Below are 25,556 nucleotides of genomic sequence, written 5' to 3' on the forward strand. Positions count from 1 at the left end.
TCCACAGGCACGTCTCCGCCCCCGCCCTGCCCTTTATACTCCCACTGGCGCGGTCTGCGCAAACGCGTTGGGTCGCATCGAGGCCCCGCCCCCTAGACCTTGGGTTACAGCGCGAGGGGCCTGAGTACCGTGCGCGGCAGGACGACGAACCAGTAGGTTGGGGAAAGGCAACGGCGGCCGGCAAGGGCCAAGCTTCTTCGGGAGGATGTGAGGGAGGGTTCTGGCCAGCTATTGGAATCCTGAAGGCTAGGAGATGTTGCAGCTCATGCCCTTTGCAGGGAAGGGGAAACTGGTGACCATTGAGGGGGTTGGGCTGGTGATTGTGGATCCCAGATCTCCCAGATCTCCTGATTCCAGATCGGGCCGGTGTCGGGGACACCGTGCCGGTGAGCCAGAGCCGCAACTAAAAAAAGAAAGAAACTGGGAGCGATTAGAACCAAACTTTGTCTAGAATGGGAGTGAACGGGCCCATGAAGTTGGGCAAGCCTGGGCAGGAGACGGGTGTTTATACCCCGAGCCTCATGCAGACACTGGCCTCGCCCTCAGGATAAAGTCCGACTGGGTTTTCTTGTGGGCATTTTAAGATCTGGCCCCAGTCTTTCATTCATCATCCATTCATTTAACATTCATTGAATACAGTAGTAGGTGCTGGAGGTAGAGAAGTGACCAAGATACACAATTCCTATGGTACAGGGGCAACTAATGGGCTGTAGAAGCCCTGGGCGGAGAACAGGGACAGCTTCTGAAACACACACGTGAACGCTGGTCAGGAGTGGTGGGGAGTGTTCCAAAAAGAGACTACAGCACGTGCCAAGCCTGGGAGCTGGAGAGAGGCTTGTGTATCTTGGTTACTGGGGATAACCTCACTCTTGAGTCTGTTTAGCGCCCAGGGAGATGATGGTAGCTGGAACAGGCATCTGACAGTGGAGGTGGAGACAAATAGAGGAATTCAAAGCAATCTATATTTAATAAAAACTACAGGATTTGGGGAGACTGGGGTGTTGGAGAGAAGTGTGTACAAGGCTTGAGTGCCTGAGTGGGGTTCATCAGAGGAGGAGCAGATTTGTGGGGAGACGACAAATTCTATTCTGGTTCTGTGGAGACTCCCAGTAAGCAGTTGGTTATTACAGTTTGGAAGTCAGGAAAGCACCACTGTGAAAGTATAGATTTGAATGTCCTCAGCAAAACAAACAAAGCCACAGGGTTGAGACTATAGAATGAGAAAAACAAAGGGCCCAATCAGCACTTTACATAGTGATTATCTTTATGTTTTATCTCTTTGTATCCTCAGTACCTAGTCAAGGGCGTGGCAGTAGATGCCATTCAGTGTTTACCAAGTAGACAAAAGCCCAACTGCAGGCAGAGATGCTGGAATCCCAGAGATGTTAAGAGATGGGGGCTAATGGAGGGTTCCATTGCTCTAATGTCAGTCATAGGTTCTTGTCCTGGCTCTGCCACCAGCCTGACCTCCTGACAAGTCTTCCACCTGTAAAGTGGGTATAGCCAAAAAGAAGCTCCCATGTATAGAGCTACAAACCCTGCTGAGGAACTACACACAGATTTTTCTCATTTAATTCACATGGGGACCTTATTTATGAAGGAAGTAATATTATGGGCTCAAACCCATATCTGACTGACCCCAGGGCCCTACTATGACTATAGTCGTAGAGCCCTTATCTGTGTCTCATTGGACAGAAATGTTGTTAGGATCCTCTTGAAATTACATGGTCATTCTTTGAAAACGTTGTGCTGAGGCCAACAGACTTTCATAATTGGTTTCGCACCAATTTTGTTATAAGGGGAAGGAGTTGGAACTGAATGTTGTTCTCTAGTTTGTTACTTGTTCTCTAGCTCCCTTTCTGGGGACAACTGAGCTGGGTAGCCATGTTCTTTTCCTAAAATCAAATGACAGTAGGGCAAACCAAAATTAATAACTGGTGTTTCCAGATTTTTATTCAGATCTTCTTAAATCCCTGAGGCCTGCTGCAAAATTAGTATCAAGGTGTTAATTGGTTCATATCTGTGTGTCTCTGGGCAGCCAGTTGGACTCCTCATCCTATTACATTGGGCACTTGGGTTTCAGTTATTTCTATTCTGCTAATGTGATTTCTCAAAAATATTTTGTCTTGCTGCTGTGATGATAGATGTCCATATAGGGAATGTAATCATGTCCTGCTAATGAGCTTGCTTCTGCTTAGTGTGAGGGAGGAGTTCACCTTATCTGCATTTCATAGTATTCTACAAAGGGATCCTCCTACCCCCACCCCCCACATAATTTGAGATTGCTGACCTGGGTTGTTGGAGCTAGAAGGGGAATTAATACTCTCTTGCAGTGATTTTAAATTTGTTAAAAATACAGAGCTTTAGCCCTTCCCTCCACTCATCAGACCTCTTGCATGAGAATCTCTGAGTGGAGCCCAGGAATCTGTATTCTTTACCAGGTTCCCCAGAATATTTAGCCAGATTTGGAAACCACTGGTCTACCTCATACTCCTTGTTTCACAGGTAGAGAATCTGCAACTCTGTGAGGGGAAGGAACTTGCCCCAATCACATATGACATTAGTGCCTCTTTCTCCAATGTAAAAGGCCTGGGCTGGGAGTCCTGAGACCTGGGTTCAAATCCAGGTTTTACCAGTCTGAGATTCCACTTCCTTACTGTAAGAATAATGCCATCATTGTATTAGGAACCAAGAGAGTGGCAGTGGAAATGCTTTGTCAGGCTTTCCATTTTGCACTCATGGAAGTTGAGAGCTGCCATCCAGTGTTCACTCCCCTGTACCACACTGCCAGTTTCATTGGTTTCTGGGTGGGCCCCAGGCAACCCATCACCAATCATTCCCCTCTCCTGTTGCAGGTTGGGATGGCCACCGGCTGGGGGAGCCTCTTGCAAGATGAGCAGCAGCTGGAGGAGCTGGCACGGCAGGCTGTGGACCGGGCCCTGGCTGAGGGAGTGCTGCTGAGGACCTTGCAGGAGCCCAGTTCCTCCGATGTAAGCCCCTGACCCCTCCTCACAAGCACTGACGACACTGCTCTGGATCCTAATGCTCACTTTCTGGTCCCTGCCAGGCTAAAAGCAGCTCCTTTAGGTTGAGACATCTTTTTTGCTTTATTTTATCTTTGTCAATAACTAAAATTGATCTCTAGATATATGTAAAAAGCCTGCTGAGAGTAATCATAAAATTTAAGTCTGGGGTTTCTAGTATGACTTAGGTAAGTTACATAACCTCTCTCAGCTGCAGTTTCTTCATAGAATAAAAAAGGGATAATAATGGGACCTGCCTCTTCAAGTTGGTAAGAGAATGAGAAGATAATTCATGTGAAACACTTTGTCCAGTGAGCTATTATTTTTTAAGACTACCTAATCACACTGCAGAGGGGGAGTATATCTGTACAACTGGTCTGTGTACATCCTTCTCTGTGCATTTATATACATATATGTGTATATAAAGAAATATATGATCTTCTTTTAAGTTTTTTTTTAAATGTTTTTATTTTTGAGAGAGTGTGAGTGGGGGAGGAGCAGAAAGAGAGGGCGACCCAGAATCTGAAGCAGGCCCCAGGCTCCAAGCCGTCAGCACAGAGCCCGACGGGGGACTCGAACTCATGAACTGTGAGATCATGACCTGAGCTGAAGTTGGACACTTACCGACTGAGCCACCCAGGTGCCCCTTTTAAGTTTTTTTTTTAAAGTAACCTCCACATCTAATGTGGGGCTCAAACCCATGACCCTCAGATCAAGAGTCACATGCTCTTCCAACTGAGCCAGACAGGTGCTCCAAAATATATGGTTTTCTAAAACACAAATTGGATCACACAGATCATGCAGATTATTTTGTGATTGTGTTTTTGTTTTTCATTTAACAATCTGCGGTTGAACTCTTTACAACTCCCTCCATTAGGATTAGCTTCATTCTGATACAGTGTTCCATATATAGATGAATCACATTTTAACTTTCCTCTATTTAGGTGATTTTTAACGTGTTTTTTTAATGCCCCCTTTTTTTTTAAGTTTATTTATTTGAGAGAGAGAGAGAGCTTGAGCAGGGGTGGGGCAGAGAGAGGGGGAGAGAGAGAATCCCAGGCAGGCTCTGCATTGTCAGCGCAGAACCTGATGAGGGGCTTCAACCCATGAACGGTCAGATCATGACCTCAGTCGAAATCAAGACTTGGACACTTAACTGACCGAGCCACCCAGGTACCCCTGATTTCTAATGTTTTATGATTATAAATAGCATTATAGGGAACAACTACATACACGCCTGTTTGGGTACTTCTGTAGGGTTGATGCTTTTAAAAGTAGAAATGCTAAGTCCAAACCACATTTTTTAAAAGTCTCATCCTAAAAAAAAAAAAAAAAAAAGTTTTTATTTTGTGACTGGTAAGACATTGTCATAGTTCAAAATTCAAAGGACAAAGAGTTTAGAGTTTAACCCTCTCTTCTATATTCCCTAGCCATCCGGTTCTCCTGACCTGAAGACAAGCTGTGTTTTAGTGTTTTTGTTTATTCTTTCATATAGTTTACTATAGTTTACTCATAAGAAAAAAAGTATATATTCCTTTTTCCCACTGTTTACACAAAGAAGCATCCTAGACAAACTCTTTTGTGCCTTGCTTTTTTCTTTTTACTTACTAGTATACCTTGTGACAATCCATATGAGTAACTAAAGAGCTGCCACCATCTTTTTTGTTTTACTAAGTTAAGGGCCTGGTGGAGAGTCCAGACTAATAAATATTTGCTGAGGCCTGAGTGAATGAGAATGGCTGTTACCTAAGGTAGGCTGACATTGTGGAAGGTCTGCCTCTGGCTTTGGGAATATAATTGCTTGCTTTGTGAACTTTACATTATGTGAACTGTTTGTCTGAACCCAGGATTAAGCATTTTCCCCTCCAAGACTTTTTTGTTCTGTTAATCAATAGGTATTGTGTGAAGGTCCAACACTTGGTCTTTCTGGAAGTTAATGGAGCCTAGAAAAGGCATAGTCCTCAGTGAGATTCCCAATTCAGAGAAAAAAGACAGGAAATGGGGCACCTGGGTGGCTCAGTTAGGTGTCCGACTCTTGATTTTGGCTCAGCTTATGATCTCACTGTTGGGTTTGTGGATTGAAGGTCCATGTCAGGCTCTGCACTGACAGTGTAGAGCCTGCTTGGAATTCTCTCTGTCTCTATCTCTCTCTGCCCTTCCACCACTCATGCTTGCTCTCTCTCTGTCTCAATAAATAAATAAATAAACATCAAAAAGAAAAAAGACAGGAAATATGTGTATGTGTATGGATGTGAGAAAGAGAAAGAGATTTCAGTCCAAATCTTTGTCAGGTGCCTGTTTTATGCCAGGCCATTCTAGGCACTGAGGACACAGGTGAGTCAACCAGAGACTCTGGCCACTAAAGCACATGGTCTAGTTGGAGAATGTGCCACAAGACAAAATTAAATGTCAGTTCTATGAGGAAACATAGATAGCCTGCTGCACAATATTAGCTACTGTTTATTATTGACTATGTGCCAGGCACTATTCTAACAGCTTGAAATCACTAACTTGTTTAAATTTCACAACAGAGATGAGGAAACCAAGGCCCAGAAAGGTAAAGTAACTTGCCTGAGGTCATTCAAATGGTTGTGTAATTGGCAAAGCCAGAATTCAAACCCAAAGAGTTTGCCACCTGACTTCATGCTCTGAACTTCCATTCTTTACTGCCTCTCTCAGGAAACTGTATGGGACACCTAGATGAAGGAGCAACTCATCAGTTGTATTTGAACTAGATCTTAAAAAATAAATAGAAAAGAACAGCATAACAGAGGGTCTAAAATAGGAAAAGGCACAAAATGTTCAAGAGAATGCAGCTGAATATGGGACAGAAGACAGGTCGAAGTCAGATAATCAAGAGGCTTTGGATACTGGAAGGAAGAGGAACATGAACTTTATCCTGTAGGTAGGGGTGACAAACCAAGTGCAGAATTGATAGCTGGTTCCTGCAGATTTAGGGAGTTAATTAAAAAAAACAAAAACAAAAACAACAAACATGAACAGGCTACAAAATTTAAAGGGAATTCAGTGTAGAATAAGTCTCCTCCCTCTAGCCACTGTTTCCTTCCCCAGAGACAAGCATTGTTAACAGTTTTTTCACCAGTGTCTTTAAAATGTGAGGCCCAATGTTTGTTTGGGGTTTTTTTCATGAAATAAAAAAAATCTGGCCCCTCAGGTGAAATAGGAGCTCTTCTTCCCATCACTCTTTGTTTCTTTGACTATGAAGGAGATCTTTTATTGTCATGCACATGCTACCGTTTTTCTCAGAGTAGAAGACTCTTACTCTGTGCCTGTGTCTCCATAAAAAGTTAAAAGACTGTGTTTCAGCCTTTGGCCTATACACAGTGGAGAACAGCTGTATACTATGGATCCCAAATTCAAGTGGGCATAATGAGTCATGGGGACAGAGGCAGAGGGAAGTCTTACTAGGAAAAGCCTTCGGGAGTTTTTCAGGCCAAATGAGACTTGTTGGAAGAAGCAGAGTTCTAAGTTTTAAAGCCAAGGAATGCCCTTATTGTCATCACACATGCACTCAGGGTATTAGGTCACCCCCTATATAATCTGCAGTAATTCCCAGCCTAACACAGAAAAGCTTCAAGCTGAAAAAACCTTATTCTCACAAATATCCTTCCTCACTTTTGTCTTCTGAGATTTTGAGGAAGGTAATTTGGGAACTATCTATGAAAATTTTAAGTGGATTTACTCTAATTATCTGACATTTCCATTTTTATAAATTTATAACTTATGGACTTTTTCACACACAAAATACCTAGAATATATACTCTAGGATATTGATTGAAGCATTGATTGTAATGGGGTGGGGGGAGCAAACCACCTATATGTTCATAACAGAAAGCTAGATTCAGGGGTGCCTGGGTGGCTCAATCAGTTAAGTGTCCAACTCTTGGTTTTGGTTCAGGTCACAATTTAATGGTTCATGAGCTCAAGTCCCACATTGGGCTCTGTGCTGTTAGTGTGGAGCCTACTTGGGATTCCCTCTCTCTGGCCTTCACCCACTTGTACTCTTTCTCTCTCTCTCTCTCTCTCTCAAAATAAACAAATAAACTTAAAAAAAAAAAAAGAAAACTTGAATTAATAATTTTATATCCAAAGAATGGAATACTCTACAGGCATTAAAAAGAATGAGATCTATTTGAACATATATGGAAATGTCTCTGAAATATTTATAAAGCAAAGGACAGAACAATATATGTACCATGTGCTTCTGTGTGTGTAAAAAAAGAAAAATGTATATATACATATAGTCTAAAGGACATGTGAGACACTAGTATACAATTTGCTTCTGGGGAGGAGAATTGGGTCATCAGGGAATGAGACATACTTTTCACTATGTATCCTTCTGTCTCTTGAATTTTGTATCATTTGTTTGTATTATCTGTTCAAAAAATATTTTTAAATATATAAATGCCAAGTTCTAATGTCATAAACTCATACTATGATAATGGCAAATTGATATTAACTCAGAGGTTAAACTCAGGAATACATCATAATATAAGTCACAAGGTCATTTTATCATCTCCTACCCAAATTCTAGTTCATTTGTTGTTGTGAATCTCCAAATGCATTATCCCCTTCTAGAAATAGTGTTCCAGATGGGTATTTGGGTTTCCTGGTTCTGCCAAAGTCCAAAGAACTCAGAATGCAGCCTAACTCCAGGTCTGGCAACCTGAGTCACTGTCTCCAACACTGGGGAGAAACCACTCCTAACTTCTACTCTGGGGGTCAGAGATCACTTCTGATACAGCCCTACCAGCAGGACTCTCCCTCTGCCCCAACCAGAAGGCAAGGGGGCTGGGGTGGGAGCTCCTGGCACGAGGGTCCTGGGTTTAGGACCCTGGCTAGGAGCTGTGTGTGTGTGTGTGTTGTTTACTAACCACCTTGGTTCAAATCCCAGTGCCATGTAACAGCTTTATATAATTTTGGACATGTTACTTAATCTGAGACTCAATTCCCTTTATCTATTTATTAAGAATAGATAATAATAGGGGCGCCTGGGTGGCTCACTTGGTTGTGTCCAACTACGGCTCAGGTCATGATCTCACTCTTTGTGGGTTCAAGCCCTGCCATCAGGTTCTGTGCTGATAGCTCAGCTGGAGCCCGCTTCTGATTCTGTCTCCCTTTCTCTCTGCCCTTCCCCTGCTCGTGCTCTGTCTCTCAAAAATAAATAAAACATTAAAAAAAAGAACAGATAATAATAGTATCTGCCTCACAGAGTTAAATGACGCATCCATGTAAGGTATTTAAAACAGTGCCTTGTACACAGTAAGTGCTCAATTTTTTGTGGTTTTGTTTATTTGTTTTGGCTGTTTTGCTTCTTTTTTTTTTTTTAATGTAAAGAGATAAAATATTACAGAGTCTGAAAGTTCCCTTTATACCCCTTCATCATCCTGTTTTCTCCCTCCCTTCACAGAGGTAACCACTATTCGGCAGTTTGTGTGTCAATAAATGTAGGTTACACTTTTCATGGGGTTATGTTTACAAGAAAACAGCCCATTCACAGGTGTTCTACCCCTGCCCGCTCTTTCTCCTTGATCAGGTGGTAAGCTATGCCCCATTCACGCTCTTCCCTTCACTGGTCCCCAGTGCCCTGCTGGAGCAGGCCTATGCTGTGCAGATGGACTTTAACATGCTGGTGGATGCTGTCAGCCAGAATGCAGCCTTTCTGGAGCAGACTCTCTCCAGGTACTGGGTGATGGGGCAATAGGGGCCGGGAGTTGCTGGAACCCAAGGGACTGGAAGACTGAGGAGCCATGAGATGTTGCTCTGGCAGCTGACTTGGTGGGGTTGGGGACAGGTACCCCCCAGAAGAAACAAAAGTAGTAGAACAGAAGTCAAGAGGGCTGGCTTTTAATCCTGGCTCTAATCCTCATTCATATGGCTGCAAGCAAATTCCTTTCTTTCTCTGTGCCTCAATTTCATCTGTAATGTAGGGATGTTGGCGTAAATCTAAGATCTCTTCCAATCACATTCTGTGATTCTCTGATCCATGGCCCCTTGCTTTGATGACTGAGATTTCTATTTGGAATTAGGGAATGTCAGCATTGTTTTAGGGAAAACAAAGGGCAAAGGAGATTACTGGGGTTAAAGTCAGATTTCTAACTTCTTTTCCTCAGCCCTCTTATCTCTGGGTGAGATGGGGGGGTAGACTGGGCCCCACCCAGGGCATGAGGATACACCACTCCTGAAATGGTTCACCCCATCCACCCCTCTGTCTCTTCTCCCTTAATCCTTTTTTTATCTTCAGGCCCTGGGACAAGGGAAATTTCTTTACTTTCAATTTTTTTTCTAATGTTTATTCTTTTTTGAGAGAGAGAGAGAAAGAGAGAGAGAGAGAGAGAGAGAGAGAGAGAGAGAGACAGAGTCTGAGTGGGGGAGGAGCACAGAGAGACACACACAGAACTCGAAGCAGGTTCCAGGCTCTAAGCTGTCAGCTCGAACTCATGACATGAGCCATGACATGAACTCATGACAGAGCTCGAACTCATGACATGAGCCAAAGTTGGACACTCAACTGACTGAGCCACCCAGGCCCCTCTCTTTACTTTAGAATTCTTTATTTTTTAAAAAAAATTTTAATGTTTATTTTTGACAGAGAGAGATAGAGCATGAGTGAGGGAGGGGCAGAGAGAGAGGGAGACACAGATTCCGAAGCAGGCTCCAGGCTCTGAGCTGCCAGCACAGAGCCCGAAGCGGGGCTCAGACTCACAGACCACGAGATCATGACCTGAGCTGAAGTCGGACGCTCAACCGACTGAGCCACGCAGGCGCCCCAAATTCTTTATTTTAGAATTAAATAAATAAATGTGTGTGTGTGTGTGTGTGTGTGTATACATAAACAGACTAGATATACATACTTGCATGTCTGATTAATTTTTCAAAAGAAAACAATTATTTTGTTAGAGACAAAAAAATTTTTTAAGATTTTATCTTTAAGTAATCTCTACACCCAACATGGGGCTTGAACTCAAAACCCCGAGACCAAGAGTTGCATGCTCCACTGACTGAGCCAGCCAGCCACCCCAGAGATACAATCTTTTAAAAATGTGCACATTGGTGTGAAGGTGAATATGGGAAGGGATCATAATGGTAAGAAATTTGGAAACCATCGACTTGAAACTAAAAATGCAATGAGTTATGAATGTACAAACCCTACCACCACCTTCCCCCCAGGTCTTTTTCGGGGTGGGCCTGGCTTTTGTACCTCTGATTCTGGATTGCAGAATATATGAGCAACCTGATTTATGACCTTTGCCCTAAAGATGCAATTATGTGGAGACCTTTCCTGCAGTCCATGTCTGCAACCTTGCCTTCCCTGTTTCTCTGTCCTCTGAAATACACACAAACCCTAGCTTGTACGGGAATAGAGCCCTAGTATCACATGTGCTAGAATAACAGCCTGGGACCTAGGTTGAAGGGGCACACCTCTTCAGTAAAGCAAAAATGTGTCTCAACTTTCTTGGAGGCTGAAGCCCAGCTGGGGACTCTCCTCACCAAGGGCTGGGAAAGGCCTCATGAAAGAGCTGGCTGGGGAACAGAGGAACTGCAGGGCAGGCCTGAGCTACATGGGCTCAGTGGGGTCCCTGTAACAAGTGAGGAAAGTGAGTTAGGCTTGAGCAGAGATGTAGAGACTGCCCTGAATCTTGACAGACAACAAGTGTGGTGTTAGTTACCTGTGGGTGCCTCTTCCACACTGGATGGACTCCTACTTCATATAACATGTCACAGCAGCACACTGGGCCATGATGATGAGCTACCACAGATAAAGTCTCTACCCTCATGTGGTTTATAGGCAAATAGGAGAGGTGACATTAATTATCACAGAAATAAAACAGAAACTTAAAACTAATCTGTACTATAAAGGAGAGGTCCACAGTGTTCTGAGAGCACATGGCAGGAGGATCTGATCCAGATAGTGAAGGTTGCCCTGAGGAAATCATATCATATGAGGACTGGCTGAAGAAAAACAAAAAGGATATTTAGCTTGAGTCAGAAGAATGCTTTGGTGCACAGAGCATAACTGCTGTCTTTTAATCTCTGAGAGTTGCTGTATAAGAGGTGGAAAAGACTTGTCCTTGGAAGTCCCAGAGTGTAGGAGAAGCTATGGAGAGTTAATGTTATGTCAACCAGAAGGTTTACCAACCATCAGAGATATTCAAAGATGGAATGGTTTTATCACATGACATTTCTTAGTTTCTCTCAGGACCAGACGCTATGCTCAGTTCTGTACATATCTCATTTACCCTTCACCACAACACTATGATAGAAGTAAAATTATTTTCCTCTTCATCTTTCATTTTTATCTTTTACAGATGAGCAAACTGAGACACACAGTGAAATAATTCTCTAAGGTTGCCTAGTGGTGAGTGGTAGAGCCGGGATTTGAACCCAGGATATCTGGCTCTAGACCTGAGTTCTAAACCACTATTGTCTATCAGGTTGATGTGGCTGTTCAAGTTTGGGTCAGCAGACTGAAAGATTCAGGAGGCAATGGATGAGGGTAGAACTATTTGATCTTTAAGATCCCATTTAGCGGGGCGCCTGGGTGGCGCAGTCGGTTAAGCGTCCGACTTCTGCCAGGTCACGATCTCGCGGTCCGTGAGTTCGAGCCCCGCGTCGGGCTCTGGGCTGATGGCTCAGAGCCTGGAGCCTGTTTCCGATTCTGTGTCTCCCTCTCTCTCTGCCCCTCCCCCGTTCATGCTCTGTCTCTCTCTGTCCCAAAAATAAATAAACGTTGAAAAAAAAAATTAAAAAAAAAAAAAAGATCCCATTTAGCCTAGAAAATGCTCTATTTCCTCCTCCAGCACCATCAAAAGGGACAACTTCACTGCTCGCCTCTTTAACATCTACAAGCAAGTCCTGAAAGAAGGCATTGCTCAGGTAACCAGTCCCCACTCCACCCCAATCTAGGACCTGTCCCTCCCTTTTTTTTTTTACCAGAAGAAATTGGCCCAGGCCCTGAGCTCATGGAAATCTGCCTCTTGTTGGTCTCCACTAGGTTTGTACATCAGTGACCAATCCTGGGATGACCAAAAGAATGATTACACTAGGTTTTGGAGCATTAGCCTGGAACTCTGATCTCTATGTAGAATTCATGTTACCTGTCTGTTCTGTGGCTAGGCCCTCAATCAGCCCTGGGCAAATGTACTCAGCCTTCAGTTTTCCCCACAGACTGTGTTCCTGGGCCTGAACCGCTCAGACTACATGTTCCAGCGCAATGCAGATGGCTCCCCAGTCCTGAAACAGATTGAAATCAACACCATCTCTGCCAGCTTTGGGGGCCTGGCCTCCCGTACCCCAGCTGTGCACCGGTGGGTCCCCTGGGCAACACTGGGCACACTGGTGGGGTGAAAGCCTAATAGGCCTACAGTCACAGGCAGGAACAGGGATCTCCAATTCCAAGTATTTCTTCCCAGGCCCTGGGTCATGTGTTTCTCCTCTAGCAGTTTCCACTTGTAATTAGGTCTTAGTATGTCAAGGAGAGAAGGGACCTCACTGTTCATCTAGTCTTGCTCCCTCATTGTATAAAGTAGTATTCCAGCTTGAAGAAACAGTACCTGAGTGAGAAAGAGCTTGGAAGGCCTGAAGAGAGGTCAGAATCCATGGCAGAGAGGGATCAGTAGCTTCCCATTGGAAGGCTTGACCCTAGTAGCAACCATTTCCAGCCAGCAGTGACGCTCCAGGTTGCTGTGATTACAGATGGTTGGCAGCAGGATTCCAGATAGCAAGCACTGGTGCTCAGGGAAAGGCGTTCCAGATCATAGGGAGGCTGGTATAGAGTAGAAACACAGGGTCTTGGGGCTCTGGGCATATACACGGAGCCAGGGTTTGGGTGGCCCCGTATATTCAGGCCTGAGAAGCATGATGATAAGATGCTTTTTAGTGTTCAGCTAATTCTCCAAGTGATGTTCCTGTAAGGATCTGTGAGTCACAGGCAGAGAGGGGTCTTCTAGATCCATCCAATTACTGAATAAGACATCTCTTCCAACAGACATGTTCTCAATGTCCTGAGTAAGACCAAAGAAGCTGCCAAGATCCTCTCCAATAATCCCAGCAAGGGACTGGCCCAGGGGATCACCAAGGCCTGGGAGCTCTACGGCTCAGCCAAGTAAGGGGGAGAAAGAATGGTAGAATCCTGCTTTAGATTCAGCATTCGTGGGTGCAGTGCAAAGCAACTTCTTCGCCTGACATCTTTAGGAAATGAGGGATTTTTTTTCCTGGAAATAGAAGCTTACACTTTCAAGTACCAGACTTTAAGGGGTTTCTGGGCTTCCTTCTTAAATAAGAGACACAGACTATAATTTAATCTTGTTGTTGGCTAGAGGTCACAATTATCTGTTAATGATTGCATTACTGTTAGTGATTGTATCTTGATGTAATACAGAGGTGCTATCTAGACTTAGAGAGGCATGTGAGGCTGTCTGCCTGCACTAATGGCCCCAACTGTTAGGCTTTAAGTTCTTATTCCTTTTCTTCCCAGTGTCCCTGTCTCCCTACTATCAGTTCTTACTTCCTACTGCTGTCAGTGTGCTTTAATTTGGAATCCTCCATTCCCATCCCTGTACCTCCTTTCTGATTTGCTATGGTTTGGGAAAGCAAGTGGTCTGGGTTGTCATGTACCATCTAATGAGTGTGAGGGCCTCTTTGATAAGTAAATGCATAAGCTTTGACTTAGTGATTTTGTGGTGTCTGTTGTAACTGCCTAGAGGCATTTTTTGCTTCCTTCCTATTTTCAACCATGTTCCAGATGTGTAAAGATGCCAGGTAAGTGACTTCTGTATATATAGGGGGTGGCACTGTACCAATAGTTACTGCAATGTTTACATAGCTTTAATAGTTAACCGTTAATGAGCACTGACTGGTGCCACACTTTGTGCTAAGCGCTCTACACGTAGGATCTTATTAGATCCTCATATGAAATATTTCAAGGTAAATACCACCCAACTCCCCCCATTTTACAGATGAGGAAACTGGTTCAGAGAAGTGAATGGCTTAAGGTCAAATGGTTGGTGGTAGAGCCCATTGTCCACTCCCTCTAGAATCTGCAACCTTAATCACTTTATTGCCTCTAAGAGAGCCTCTCTGGGCTTGCTAAGCTTCACTAAGACTCAAGAAACTTCGGACTCTGAATATTTAGAAGGCATAAGATAAATAGTTAACTCTTGGTTAAGTGTTTTTTAAGAGACTGAAGCCAGGAAAGGGTCAGCTGGGGAACTACTGATGAAAAAAATGCTGCAGAGGGTTTCTCCAACCAGGCTGTGAATAACATGGGAAGACTCATGTGCCTAGAACTAGGCACTGGTGGGTAGGAACTATGGGGTGCCTGAGCTGGGACTGGCTTCTCATTTTGAAAGTCAAATAGGCATTTCTGCTGACCTAGCATATGACCTTCACTAAGACGGTTCTTTTCTCTGAGCAGCAGTTTGTAAAAGGGGGATGATAATAATAAAACCTAAAAGGGTGGTAGTGAGAATTAAATGAAATCTCATGGCTTTGAAAAATGCTTTAAAAAATCTGGTGAGGAATGGAAAAAAGACAGTCTCTTTAACAAATGGCATTGGGAAAACTAGACAGCAACATGCAAAAGAATGAAACTGGACCACTTTCTTACACCACACACAAAAATAAATTCAAAATGGATGAAAGACCTAAATGTGGGACAGGAAACCATCAAAATATAGAGGATAACATAGGCAGTAACCTCATTGACAATGGCCATAGCAAGTCTTACTAGCTATGTCTCCAGAGGCAAGGGAAACAAAAGCAAAAATAAACTATTGGGACCTCATCAAAATAAAAATCTTCTGCACAGTGAAGGAAAAAATCAGCAAAACTAAAAGGCAACCTTTGGTATGGGAGAAGATATTTGCAAATGACATATCTGATAAAGGGTTAGTATCCAAAATATATAAAGAACTTAATAAAACTCAACACCCAAAAAATAAATAATCCAGTTTAAAAATGAGAAGACATCCAGATGGCTAACAGACACATGAAGAGATGCTTAATATCACTCATCATCAGGGAAATATAAATCAAAACTACAATGATATATCACCTCACACCTGTCAGAATGGCTAAAATTTACAACACAGGAAACAACAGATGTTGGCGAGGATGTGAAGAAAAGGGAACCCTCTTACATTGTTGGTAGGAATGCAAACTGGTGCAGCCACTCTGGAAAACAGTATGGAGGTTCCTCAAAAAGTTGCACTACTAGGTATTTACCCAAAGGATATAAAAATAATGATTTGAAGGGATAAATGCCCCTGATGCTTATAGCAGCATTATCAATAATAGCCAAATTATTGAAAGAGCCCTAATGTTCATTGACTGATGAATGGATAAAGATGTGGTGTGTGTGTATGTATGTATATGTGTGTGTGTGTGTGTGTGTGTGTGGTGTGTGTGTATATATATATATATATATATATATAAATATATATATATAATGTAATATTACTCAGTCATCAAAAGGAATGAAATCTTGCCATTTGCAACAATGTGGATGGAGCTAGAGAGTATTATGCTAAGGAAATAAGTCAGAGAAATACAAATACCATATGATTTCACTCATATTTAAGAAATAAAACAGATGAACATGGTGGGGGTGGGGTGGGGTGGGAAGAGAGGCAAACCAGACTCTTAACTACAGAGAACAAACTGAGGATTACTGGAGGAGAAGTGGGGGTGGGAGAGTGGGAGGATGGGCTGAATGGGGGAAGGACATTAAGCAGAGAACTTAACGTGATGAGCATTGGGTGTTGTGTGTAAGTGATGAATCACTAGATTCTACACCTGAAACTAATGTTAACTAACTGGAATTTAAAAACTTGAAAGACTAAAAACAACAACAACAACAACAACACCCCTCAGGATCATTATGTGGTACTTCCAATAGTAGTAGTAGTGGTAATAATAATAATAGTAATAATAGCAGCTACCATTTAAGGAGTACTAGTTTCATTTTACTGAAGGGAAGACTGAGGGGTCAGAGAGGAGGAATAACTTGCCAAAAGTCACACAGCTAGTAAGTTTAGAATTCACGTCTATCTGCCTTTAAAGCCTGCATTCTTTCTACCATACTGTTCTGCCTCCAAGAGGAATGGTCCCATTAGAATGAGTAGGGATAAGAAAGAAGGATTCTTGGTATAAAATGTTGGGAGCTATTATCCGGAGTCCTCACTCCCAGCCAGCACATTAATGCCACTTCACCTTCCTTAGCTGACACTTTCCTAGTCCTGTTCCCAAAATACTGTTCAGAACTGAAGGCAGGAGGAGGTAGAATATGTTTTCTGAGTCTGGCTGTGATTATTTGGCAGAGGGCAGGCTGACTTAACCAGGGAATGCGGTTCCACTTTAACCTACAGCTTCCAGCCTCCCTCTTCCGCCTCTTTTTGGAGGTAGGCCAGCCTGGGCCAGGTGCCACCTTCCCACCCATGAGGAGAGCAAATCAGGCTGCAATATGAAAAGCAAGGCCATTGGCCCTTGGGTGTCTCAGGGCAAGATGGCTTACGAAAGCACCATTTCTAGCTTGTCTCTCAGAAACCCAACTCAAAGCTAAGACTCAGCTTAATGTCATGTCTGACCCTCAAGAGATTTCAGGCAAGCCAGGAGAGGAGGCATACTAGGACCTGTATTTCAGCTAAGTGGAAAGGAGTCAGGCAGAATGTAGTCCAAGAGGTTCAGCTGAGGCAGAGAAAAGCAGAGACAAACAGACCAGAGGCCAGTTACAGGAGGAAGGAATCCACACTTAGATTCCTAAGCCCAAATCTGGCCACCCAAGAGTCTTAGCAAGAAGCTATGGGCGAAGAGCAATACGGCTACAGCAAAAATGGAGTTTGGTACTCCAAACTGAGGGCTCAGAGAGGTGGAATAACTTGCCAAAAGTCACATAGCTAGTAAGTTTAGAATTCACGTCTGAATCTAAAGCCTTGTCCCTCAGGTAGCCAAACAGACAGTTAACTTTTTCCTGGCATTAACTTTTTCCTTTGTCCTTGAGCTCCTCCTTCTTTAAGAATTATGTTGATAGCAGAAAGAAAGAGGTCAGGTAAGCCTCAATGATACCATTAATACTGTGGGACCAAATGTGTCCCTGTGTAGATCACAGTAATGCTGGGAGGCCCCAAGAGATAATTCCTTATTTATGGATGGCTCTATAGGGTTCTGTAGGATTTCCATTGACTATTATAATGTATCATGCAAGAACCACACACTCCTTTATTATATGCTTTACAGTCTAGTAATAGGGTCATTAGCCTCCAACCCCACACATATTCTATAAAATATTCTTCAGTACTTTCATCTGTTTATTCTTCTAGAAAGATTTTAAAATCATTAAGTTTTAAGAAAAGGTCGTCTTGGGTTTTTGAGATTTTAAATCTAAGTTTTAATTTGCATAGAAAATTAACATCATTACAATATTTCATCTACCTACTTGAGAAGGAACAGAGACATCTCCATTTTTTCAAGTTTCCTAATTTCAGGAAATAATGTGTTAGAGCCTCAGGTATCGCCTGAGACCCTTCTGATTTGAGAGAATATCTGCTCTTTCAGGGAAGGTGTGTTCTCCTGAAGGTTGTTGGATGGAGGGAGGACAAGCTTTGTAGTCACTTCAGCCAACTGTGCTCACTCTCTCCCCAGTGCTCTGGTGCTACTGATTGCTCAAGAGAAGGAAAGGAACATATTTGACCAGCGTGCTATAGAGAATGAGCTACTAGCCCGGTAAGTAAAGGAGGGGAGACCTCCAGATAATGGCCCTAGGCTTGTGAAGAACTACTCAGAACAGAGCATCCATTACCTCTAACCTTTGCCCATCTTTCCCAGGAATATCCACGTAATCCGTCGAAGGTTTGAAGATGTCTCTGAAAAGGGGTCTCTAGACCAAGACCGAAGGCTGTTTATGTAAGTGTTCAGGGAGCATTACTACTTTAGGAAACTTATTCTGCTACCCATTTCCCCCAGTAATCCTTTCTTCTAGGAGATGTGATGGCTTGCTTCCTTTTCTCTGAATTTTAGGGGCAAAATACCCCATCATCTCAGGAAAGTCTGGAGAAGGCTTGGTCATATTTTGCTTCTAAAAGGTTGTATCAGAGCTATTGACCTTTTTCTTTCTTTTTTTTAGAGAGAAAGTGCAAATGGGGGAAAGGGACAGAAGGAGAGAGAGAATCCTAAGCAGATTCCACACTCAGCACAGAGCCCAACACAGAGCTCAATCCCATGACCCCTGGCATCATGACCTGAGCTGAAACCAAGAGTCGGATCCTTAGCTGATTAAGCCACCCAGGCACCCCAGAGCTACCAACATTCTTGATAAGGGCCTTCTTAAAATAACCCTGGTTTTCATATGTCCCTGGACTCCTAAAAGCTTTCTTGCCCCTCTTGGTAGCTATCAGGCCTGGACAGTTGGGCTGAGCAGTCAGGGAGGAAGAGGAATAGCTTGCTCATTCTGTGATTGATCTGGGAGCTGCTCTCTGAGCTTAGGCAAGACATTATGGGGCCTGGATTTGTGTTCCACGCCAGGCCTTGTGCTCCCCCTGCAGGGGGCTTCCACCAAGTGACTTTAGTACCACTTAGTTGGGTAGCATGTTTGCAACACACATATTTAGACCTGGAATTTTATAGTTTTTTTGTTTTTGTTTTTTTTAATTTGTGATTCTTCTTCTTTTTTTTTTTTTTTAAATGTTTTATTTATTTTTGAGAGAGAGTGTGAGCAGGGGAGGGGCAGAGGGAGAGGGAGACAGAGAAGCCCAAGCAGGCTCTGTGCTGTCAGCACAGAGACTGATGCAGGGCTCAAGTTCACAAACTGAGATCATGACATGAGCCGAAATCAAGAGTCAGATGCTTAACTGATTGAGCCACCCACATGCCCCTAATCTGTGATTCTTAAGATTAAGGACCTCCATTGAAAGGCCCCTAGGTGGCTCAGTCACTTAAGCATCCAACTTCAGCTCAGGTCATGATCTCACAGTTCGTGGATTCGAGCCCCGCATCAGGCTCTGTGCTGACAGCTCAGAGCCTGGAGTCTGCTTTGGATTCTGTGTCTCCCTCTCTCTGTGCCCCTTACCCACTCACATTCCGTCTCTCTCTCTCTCTCAAAGATGTTAAATGAATAAACATTAAAAAAAAAAAAAAAAAAGAACCTCCATGAAATTTCATAGTACCACTTTTCTTAAAATGTGCTTTTATCATAACAAAGTCATTAATTTACTTTCCAGACAGTATCAAATAAGCCAAAGAAAGGGGAAGGTCTTTAAAAAGACAGTCTCGGACACCTGTTGGGATGAGCACTGGGTGTTGTATGGAAACCAATTTGACAATAAATTTCATATTAAAAAAAATAAATTAAAAATAAAAAGTCTGTGTCTTAACTAGACTCATAATTTTGCATCTCTGCACCCTTATGCCTACCATTTCAAAAAATCTCAGCCTGGTTTCAGCTACTTTTTTTTTTTAATGTTTATTTTTGAGAGAGAGAGAGAGAGAGAGACAGAGCACGAGTGGGGGAGAGGCAGAGAGAGAGGGAGACACAGAATCTGAAGCAGGCTCCAGGCTCTGAGCTGTCAGCACAGAGCCTGACAAGAGGCTCGACCTCATGAACCATGAGATCATGACCTGAGCTGAAGTTGGACGCTTAACTGAGCCACCCAGGCTGCCCTTAAGTAGTATAATGCAAGGTGTTTTGGTAGGCATGGCAATATGATTTTGAGGCTCAGTAATTTTTAGCCCACTTAAAAAAAAAATTTAGGGGCGCCTGGGTGGCACAGTTGGTTAAGCGTCCGACTTCAGCCAGGTCACGATCTCGCGGTCCGTGAGTTCGAGCCCCGCGTCGGGCTCTGGGCTGATGGCTCAGAGCCTGGAGCCTGTTTCCGATTCTGTGTCTCCCTCTCTCTCTGCCCCTCCCCCATTCATGCTCTGTCTCTCTCTGTCCCAAAAATAAATAAACGTTGAAAAAAAAAATTAAAAAAAAAAAATTTATCTTGGGGTGTCCAGGTGGCTCAGCTTATGGGTTCAAGCCCCACATCGGGCTCTGTGCTGACAGCTCAGAGCCTGGAGCCTGCTTTGGATTCTGTGTCTCCCTCTCTGTCTGCCCTTCCCCCACTTCTGCTCTGTCTCTCTGCCTCTCTCGAAAATAAACATTAAGAAAAAATGTTTTTTTTAATTTATTTATCTGATTTGATTCTGGTTGCTTTCTTGCTTCCCTGTGGGCTTCCTACAATGACTCTAGATCTAGAATATTCTAAAGCATTCTTCACTGCATACCTTCATGTTTTTAGTGGAAGAAGTAGTAGTATGGGTATATCTACTTTCATTGCTTCCAGTGAACCCCTGACTAGGCAGCCTGTGTGGTCTGGCTTTCAAAGAGGACAAACTCATTTGGATGCACTGTGAAATCTACTGAATCACTCTATTAGTTATAATTTAACATAGCAGCATTCTCCATTCTGTGTTCTAGGGATGGCCAGGAAGTTGCTGTGGTTTATTTCCGGGATGGCTACATGCCGAGTCAGTACAGTGTACAGGTTGGTATTCTGTTAGACTATTCTCTGCCTCCTAGGACCCAAAATCATTCCTTGGAGACCCAGCTCAGGCATCACAATAACCTGGGTTTTTCCCTAGGCCCTGCCCTCAGTTCTTCCTCAGGGAACTTACTGCTGGAACCTCTTATTCTCCCACAAGCTTTTTACTATCTGTCACTCTCTACACACTGTCTTCTAGACTCTGAATCCTCAGGTATCTATGTTGCTTCAGCCATTCACATTGTTTCTAGGGATATACTGGCAAATGTTTTTTTAACGTTTGTTTATTTTTGAGAGAGACAGTGAGCGGCGGAGGGGCAGAAAGAGAGGGAGACTCAGAATCCAAAGCAGGCTCCAGCCTCTGAGCTGTTAGCACAGGGCCTACGTGAGACTTGAACCCAGGAACTGTGAGATCATGACCTGAGCCAATGTTGGATGCTCAACTGACTGACCCACCCAGGAGCTCCCTGGCAAATGTTAAACAGTCATCTTTTTAAGGGGGAAAGCCCCAGTTTGTAGCATTTGCTGATTTCTATGGTATACTCCCATCATGGCCGATTTCAAGTTACCCAACTTTTCTTTTTTTCACTGCTTCAGCAAGAACATTTGTTTTTTCCTTAAAGTTTTTATTTTTAAGTAATCTCTATACCCAACATGAGGCTCAAACCTACAACCCTGAGATCAATAGTCTTAGGTTCTATGGACTGAGCCAGCCAGGTGCCCCCGACCTACTTAACATTTCTGAACCCAGAGATGGGTACAATCAGCTCTGGGTAGCTAATGCAAACCAGTTCCACCATACCACTGACCAGCTCCTTCCTGCCAACTCTTACTTCTCTTTTATCTGTGTTAGAAAGTTTTTCTGTCCATTCATGTTAATGACAGTAATGATGATACCACCTTATCTTGCTATCCTACCATGTAGTTTCAAAATTACCTTCCACATCCATTATTTCATTTTATCCTTACAACCACTGTGTGAGGTATATAATTATCGCCATTATACAGACGGAGAGACTAAGATTTGGAGAGATTCAGGGGCTTGGTCTAAGATCTCACAGGGAGTTCCCAGGCTTTCTGATTCTTGGTCCACTAGCATATCCAACATATTGTTCTCCGCCTGCCCCTAATCCATAGTATGGAGAAGCTAAGAAGCCCTGCTTTCACTTGAGAGAAATAAGTTAGAAAATACCATGATCAGTATGCCTGGGGTCATGAGCCTTTGGCTCTGCCTGTGTGTGACCATGGACAGGTTTCTGACCCTTTATGGGCTCAATTTCTGTAAGCTGAGGAAACTATACTCAAAACATGAGGGAGCTCCTTCCAGATCTTTAATTTTTGAATATAGGATTTTCCCTAAGACCCAGCTGAATAAGGAACCCAACAGTTCCATAGAGGTGGAAGCTCTGTAGAAGGTCCTTTCCTCTAGAAAGTGGTTAGGAGTGGTGGAAACTTGCTGACTAGAAAAAGATAAAACTGTCCATGGGGAAAATGGATCCAGGCTCCAGGACAGGGGATTTGGGGGATCCAGGCTCCAGGAAGGGGCCAAAAAAAAAAAAACAAAACAAAACCTTTAAAAAGAGATTGAGCTAACAGGGAAATAAGTCTGTGCATAAGGAGGAGGACATATTTAGGGAATTGAGAAACTCACACAAGGTTTAGAATTTGAAGATAAATCTGCAAAGCTTAGCGACTTGTTAGTTGATGTTGGGAATGCCCCTGCTCATCTCTGAATTTTGCTTCCCTGCTTTTAACAAAATGGAGTACTTCTCTGGGTTTATCTCTGATGTTCTGGGCACCAGTAACTGCCTGGAACATCAAAGGTGGTTGAGATTCTTGGTAAAGACCAGGCAAATATGCTGCAGGTGGACTGTGTATCAAAGGGAGGACAGCATGGGTGGTTGTGGATGTTGCTCCTTAGGCCTTACCCTTTATCCTGCTGTGGTCAGTTTGATGTGGTCTGGAGTTCAAGGACAGGTTATCCCCCAGTGTCTGAGAATGGGGACCTCTGCTGTTTACCTGCCTCTCACACACTAAACTCTTAGCACATCAGACCATTCATCCTATGATTACCCACTTGCAGGCTTTTGCTAATTATTCTGCTAATCTGAGTGTCTTCCCTATTGACCTGTCAGACCCTACTTGACTACTCAAATTTCACTTCACTAAACAACAGTAACAAATAATTACCGAGCACTGTGTCAGACAGTGGGGATACAAAAGAAACAAGACAAGTGCTGGAGCTCACATTTTGGTCAGGGAGATGGTCATCAGAAAGTAAGAAAAAACAGAAAAAAAATTTTTTTTTCTAGTTGAGGGAAACTCTTTGAATAAAATAATAGAGTGAAGGGGCATCTGGGTGGCTCAGTCAGTTAGGCGTCCGACTTCAGCCCAAGTCATGATCCCGCACTCGTGGGTTCAAGCCCCTTGTCAGGCTCTGTGCTGACAGCTCAGAGACTGGAGCCTGCTTTGGATTCTGTGTCTCCCTCTCTCTCTGCCCCTCCCCTGCTTGCACTCTGTCTCTCTCTCTCCCAAGAAATAAATAAATACTAAAAAAAATAATAGTAATTAAAAAAATAATAGAGTGAAAAGATAAGAGAATTATGAAAAACCCACATTAAATAGGGTGGTTTGAGCTGAGACCTAAGAATGAGAAGGATCTAATCATCCACTGGAAAAGCCAAAAGGAAAAGACTTTCAGGCAGAGGGGAAAGCAGCAAATGCTAAGGCCCTGAGGTGGAGTGACATCTGTATGTTTGAGGACTGACTGGCCTGTATGGCTGGACTGTGAGAGTGGGATGCAGGGAGGTCATGAAATTGACATGGTTGAAAGGGGGACAGGAGGCAGATCCTGCAGGGTCTTGTGAGCTTTGGTAAGGAGTTTGGATTTTATTTGAAGTACAGTAGGAAGCTGAGCTCATACACAAGTGTCTCACCTCTTTCAAACCTCTTCATCTACTTTTCTATGCCCTTATCTTGTTATTTCCCTTTTAAATTATAGTCATGTACCATTGTGCTAAACTGTGAGCTCCCTGAGGGCAAGAATCCTACATATTGGAAGAATCCACATCTGCCTTACAAAGAGATGCAATGACCCTGGGAGATGATGAATGTGAAGAAAGAAAGCATGATACCTGGCATCTGATGGATGCTCAGTAAAAGTCAGCCAAAGTGAAATGAAGTAGAATTACTTTTGTTTTCTTCCCTCTGCAGAACTGGGAAGCACGCCTGCTGCTGGAGAGGTCATGTGCTATCAAGTGCCCAGATATTGCCACCCAGCTGGCCGGGACAAAGAAGGTGCAGCAGGAGCTGAGCAGAATGGGTGTGCTGGAGATGTTGCTCCCTGGCCAGCCTGAGACTGTGGCCCGCCTCCGTGCCACATTTGCTGGCCTCTACTCACTGGACATGGTGTGTGGGCTGCCTCTTTCTTCCACCACAGCAGGAACCCAGAATTCAATGTATTGGGGAGGCTGGAGCTGGTAGTGGGCTGGAGTCCATTGTAAGCTCCCTCAACAAAGGTAGAGATCCAAATAAGAGGTGGAAAGAGGAAGGAGCTGAGAAGGACAGCAAGAATTGGGGAATATCTATATGTGTTTTCCATGCCTCCTACTGTGGAGCCCTGAACTGTTGCCAGAGAAAGCTTGTTTTCATTGTACTTGCTGCCTTAAGGGGTTTGTTGGGGGTGACATCCAGATAGTAGCATCTAGCCTCACTCCTGTTATTCCTCTGATGCTGCTCTGCACAACCAGCAGGACCGCAGCTCCTGCCCCTGGTTTAAGACTGCTGGTAACTGCTTTCTTGCCTCCTGCCAGGGTGAAGAAGGGGACCAGGCCATTACTGAGGCCCTTGCTGCCCCTAGCCAGTTCGTGCTAAAGCCCCAGAGAGAGGGTGGAGGTAGGTGGTTCCCCCTTGGTAGGGCTGCTCAGTGGAAGGGAAGTGAGCAAGAAGGCTGTTACCAATGCTGACTCACACTTGCTATGGGCACAGTCCCAGGCTCTAGGGGACATAGGATGAACTGACACAGGCCTTCACTTTGGACAATGTCCCAGAAGACCCTGTGATCAAGTGATATTGAGCACAGAGGGACCTGATTAACCGTAACTGGAGGGTTCGTACAAGTTTAGTCTGAGGTGCCTGTGACCAGATTGTGGGGAAGTGGGATAGGGCATATCAGGAGGTTGGATATCTTGCTGCCTGGTTTGAACTCCTTGAGGGCAGGGATCATGTCTGTCCACAGACCCAGAAGAAATGAGTTTTGATCTTGGTCTTAAGGGATAGGTAGGAGTTTACTAGGTGGAAAAGGAGGGAGAGTATTCCATACAGAAGGAGTAGCCTCAAGGAGAGGCACTGGTCCATGGACGTGTGGTACATTTGGAGATTAATGAATACTGGTAAGACTGGAGTACAGCATGAGAAATGGGAGGAGGCAGGGATTTGGGCTGGAAAAGATGGTTTGGGACATGATTATAGAGACCATTAAAAATATGTAGGAAGTTGGATTTTATCCTAAGGGTAGTGGGAATCCATTAGAGAGATTTAAGGAGGAAAGGGATACACATCTGATCCAGGATCCATGTTTCAGCCATGGTAAAGTATGTCCTGGATGAGGGGAGACACTGGCAACAGACATCATAGAGGAGGCTGGTATAATTGTCCAGAAGAGCAATGTAGAGGCCTGGGCTAGGGCTATGACATTGTAAGAGTACAGACTGAAGAGACACGTCTGAGTTATTGACAGGTAATGGAGAGGGAGGAGTTAAATATGAGTCAGGATGCCTTTCACCTATTGGGAGCAGGAAGATCCAGGAAGAGCAGGTTCAAGACAGAAGCAATGAGTTCTCTTTGGACATGCTGAGTTTGTTTTGGGAGCCCATGGGGTATCCCTGCAATGTCAAGAACAGGGAGCTTAAGTTGAAGATTTGGGAGTTAACAAGTCATAGAATATAGATGGAGCCTTAGAAATCTCCCTGGCGGGGGGGGGGGGGGGGGGGGGGGG

At 43.8% G+C, this 25,556-nt stretch overlaps 1 protein-coding gene across 3 annotated transcripts in view; it reads left to right on the top strand.

Annotated features, from left to right (window-relative positions):
- The first annotated feature begins 60 nt into the window (after nucleotides 1-60).
- GSS (glutathione synthetase) overlaps nucleotides 61-25,556 on the top strand; it is a 27,643-nt gene continuing 2,147 nt past the window's right edge. For 2 of the 3 annotated variants that reach the window (XM_040447254.1, XM_040447255.1), the window contains exons 1-11: nucleotides 61-152; nucleotides 2,856-2,990; nucleotides 8,581-8,726; nucleotides 11,846-11,921; nucleotides 12,213-12,352; nucleotides 13,033-13,149; nucleotides 17,685-17,765; nucleotides 17,868-17,945; nucleotides 20,497-20,563; nucleotides 23,774-23,968; nucleotides 24,373-24,454. In XM_040447254.1, the coding sequence (XP_040303188.1) occupies nucleotides 2,862-2,990; nucleotides 8,581-8,726; nucleotides 11,846-11,921; nucleotides 12,213-12,352; nucleotides 13,033-13,149; nucleotides 17,685-17,765; nucleotides 17,868-17,945; nucleotides 20,497-20,563; nucleotides 23,774-23,968; nucleotides 24,373-24,454 (1,111 nt within the window). In that variant the 5' untranslated portion in view covers nucleotides 61-152; nucleotides 2,856-2,861. Of the gene's footprint in view, nucleotides 153-2,855; nucleotides 2,991-8,580; nucleotides 8,727-11,845; nucleotides 11,922-12,212; nucleotides 12,353-13,032; nucleotides 13,150-17,684; nucleotides 17,766-17,867; nucleotides 17,946-20,496; nucleotides 20,564-23,773; nucleotides 23,969-24,372; nucleotides 24,455-25,556 lie in introns of those variants that run through there. The other variant, XM_040447256.1, reaches the window with a different exon arrangement.

Source organism: Herpailurus yagouaroundi, unplaced genomic scaffold (assembly GCF_014898765.1).
Source record: "Herpailurus yagouaroundi ecotype Mexico unplaced genomic scaffold, PumYag 196, whole genome shotgun sequence".
Taxonomy (NCBI): Eukaryota; Metazoa; Chordata; class Mammalia; order Carnivora; family Felidae; genus Herpailurus; species Herpailurus yagouaroundi.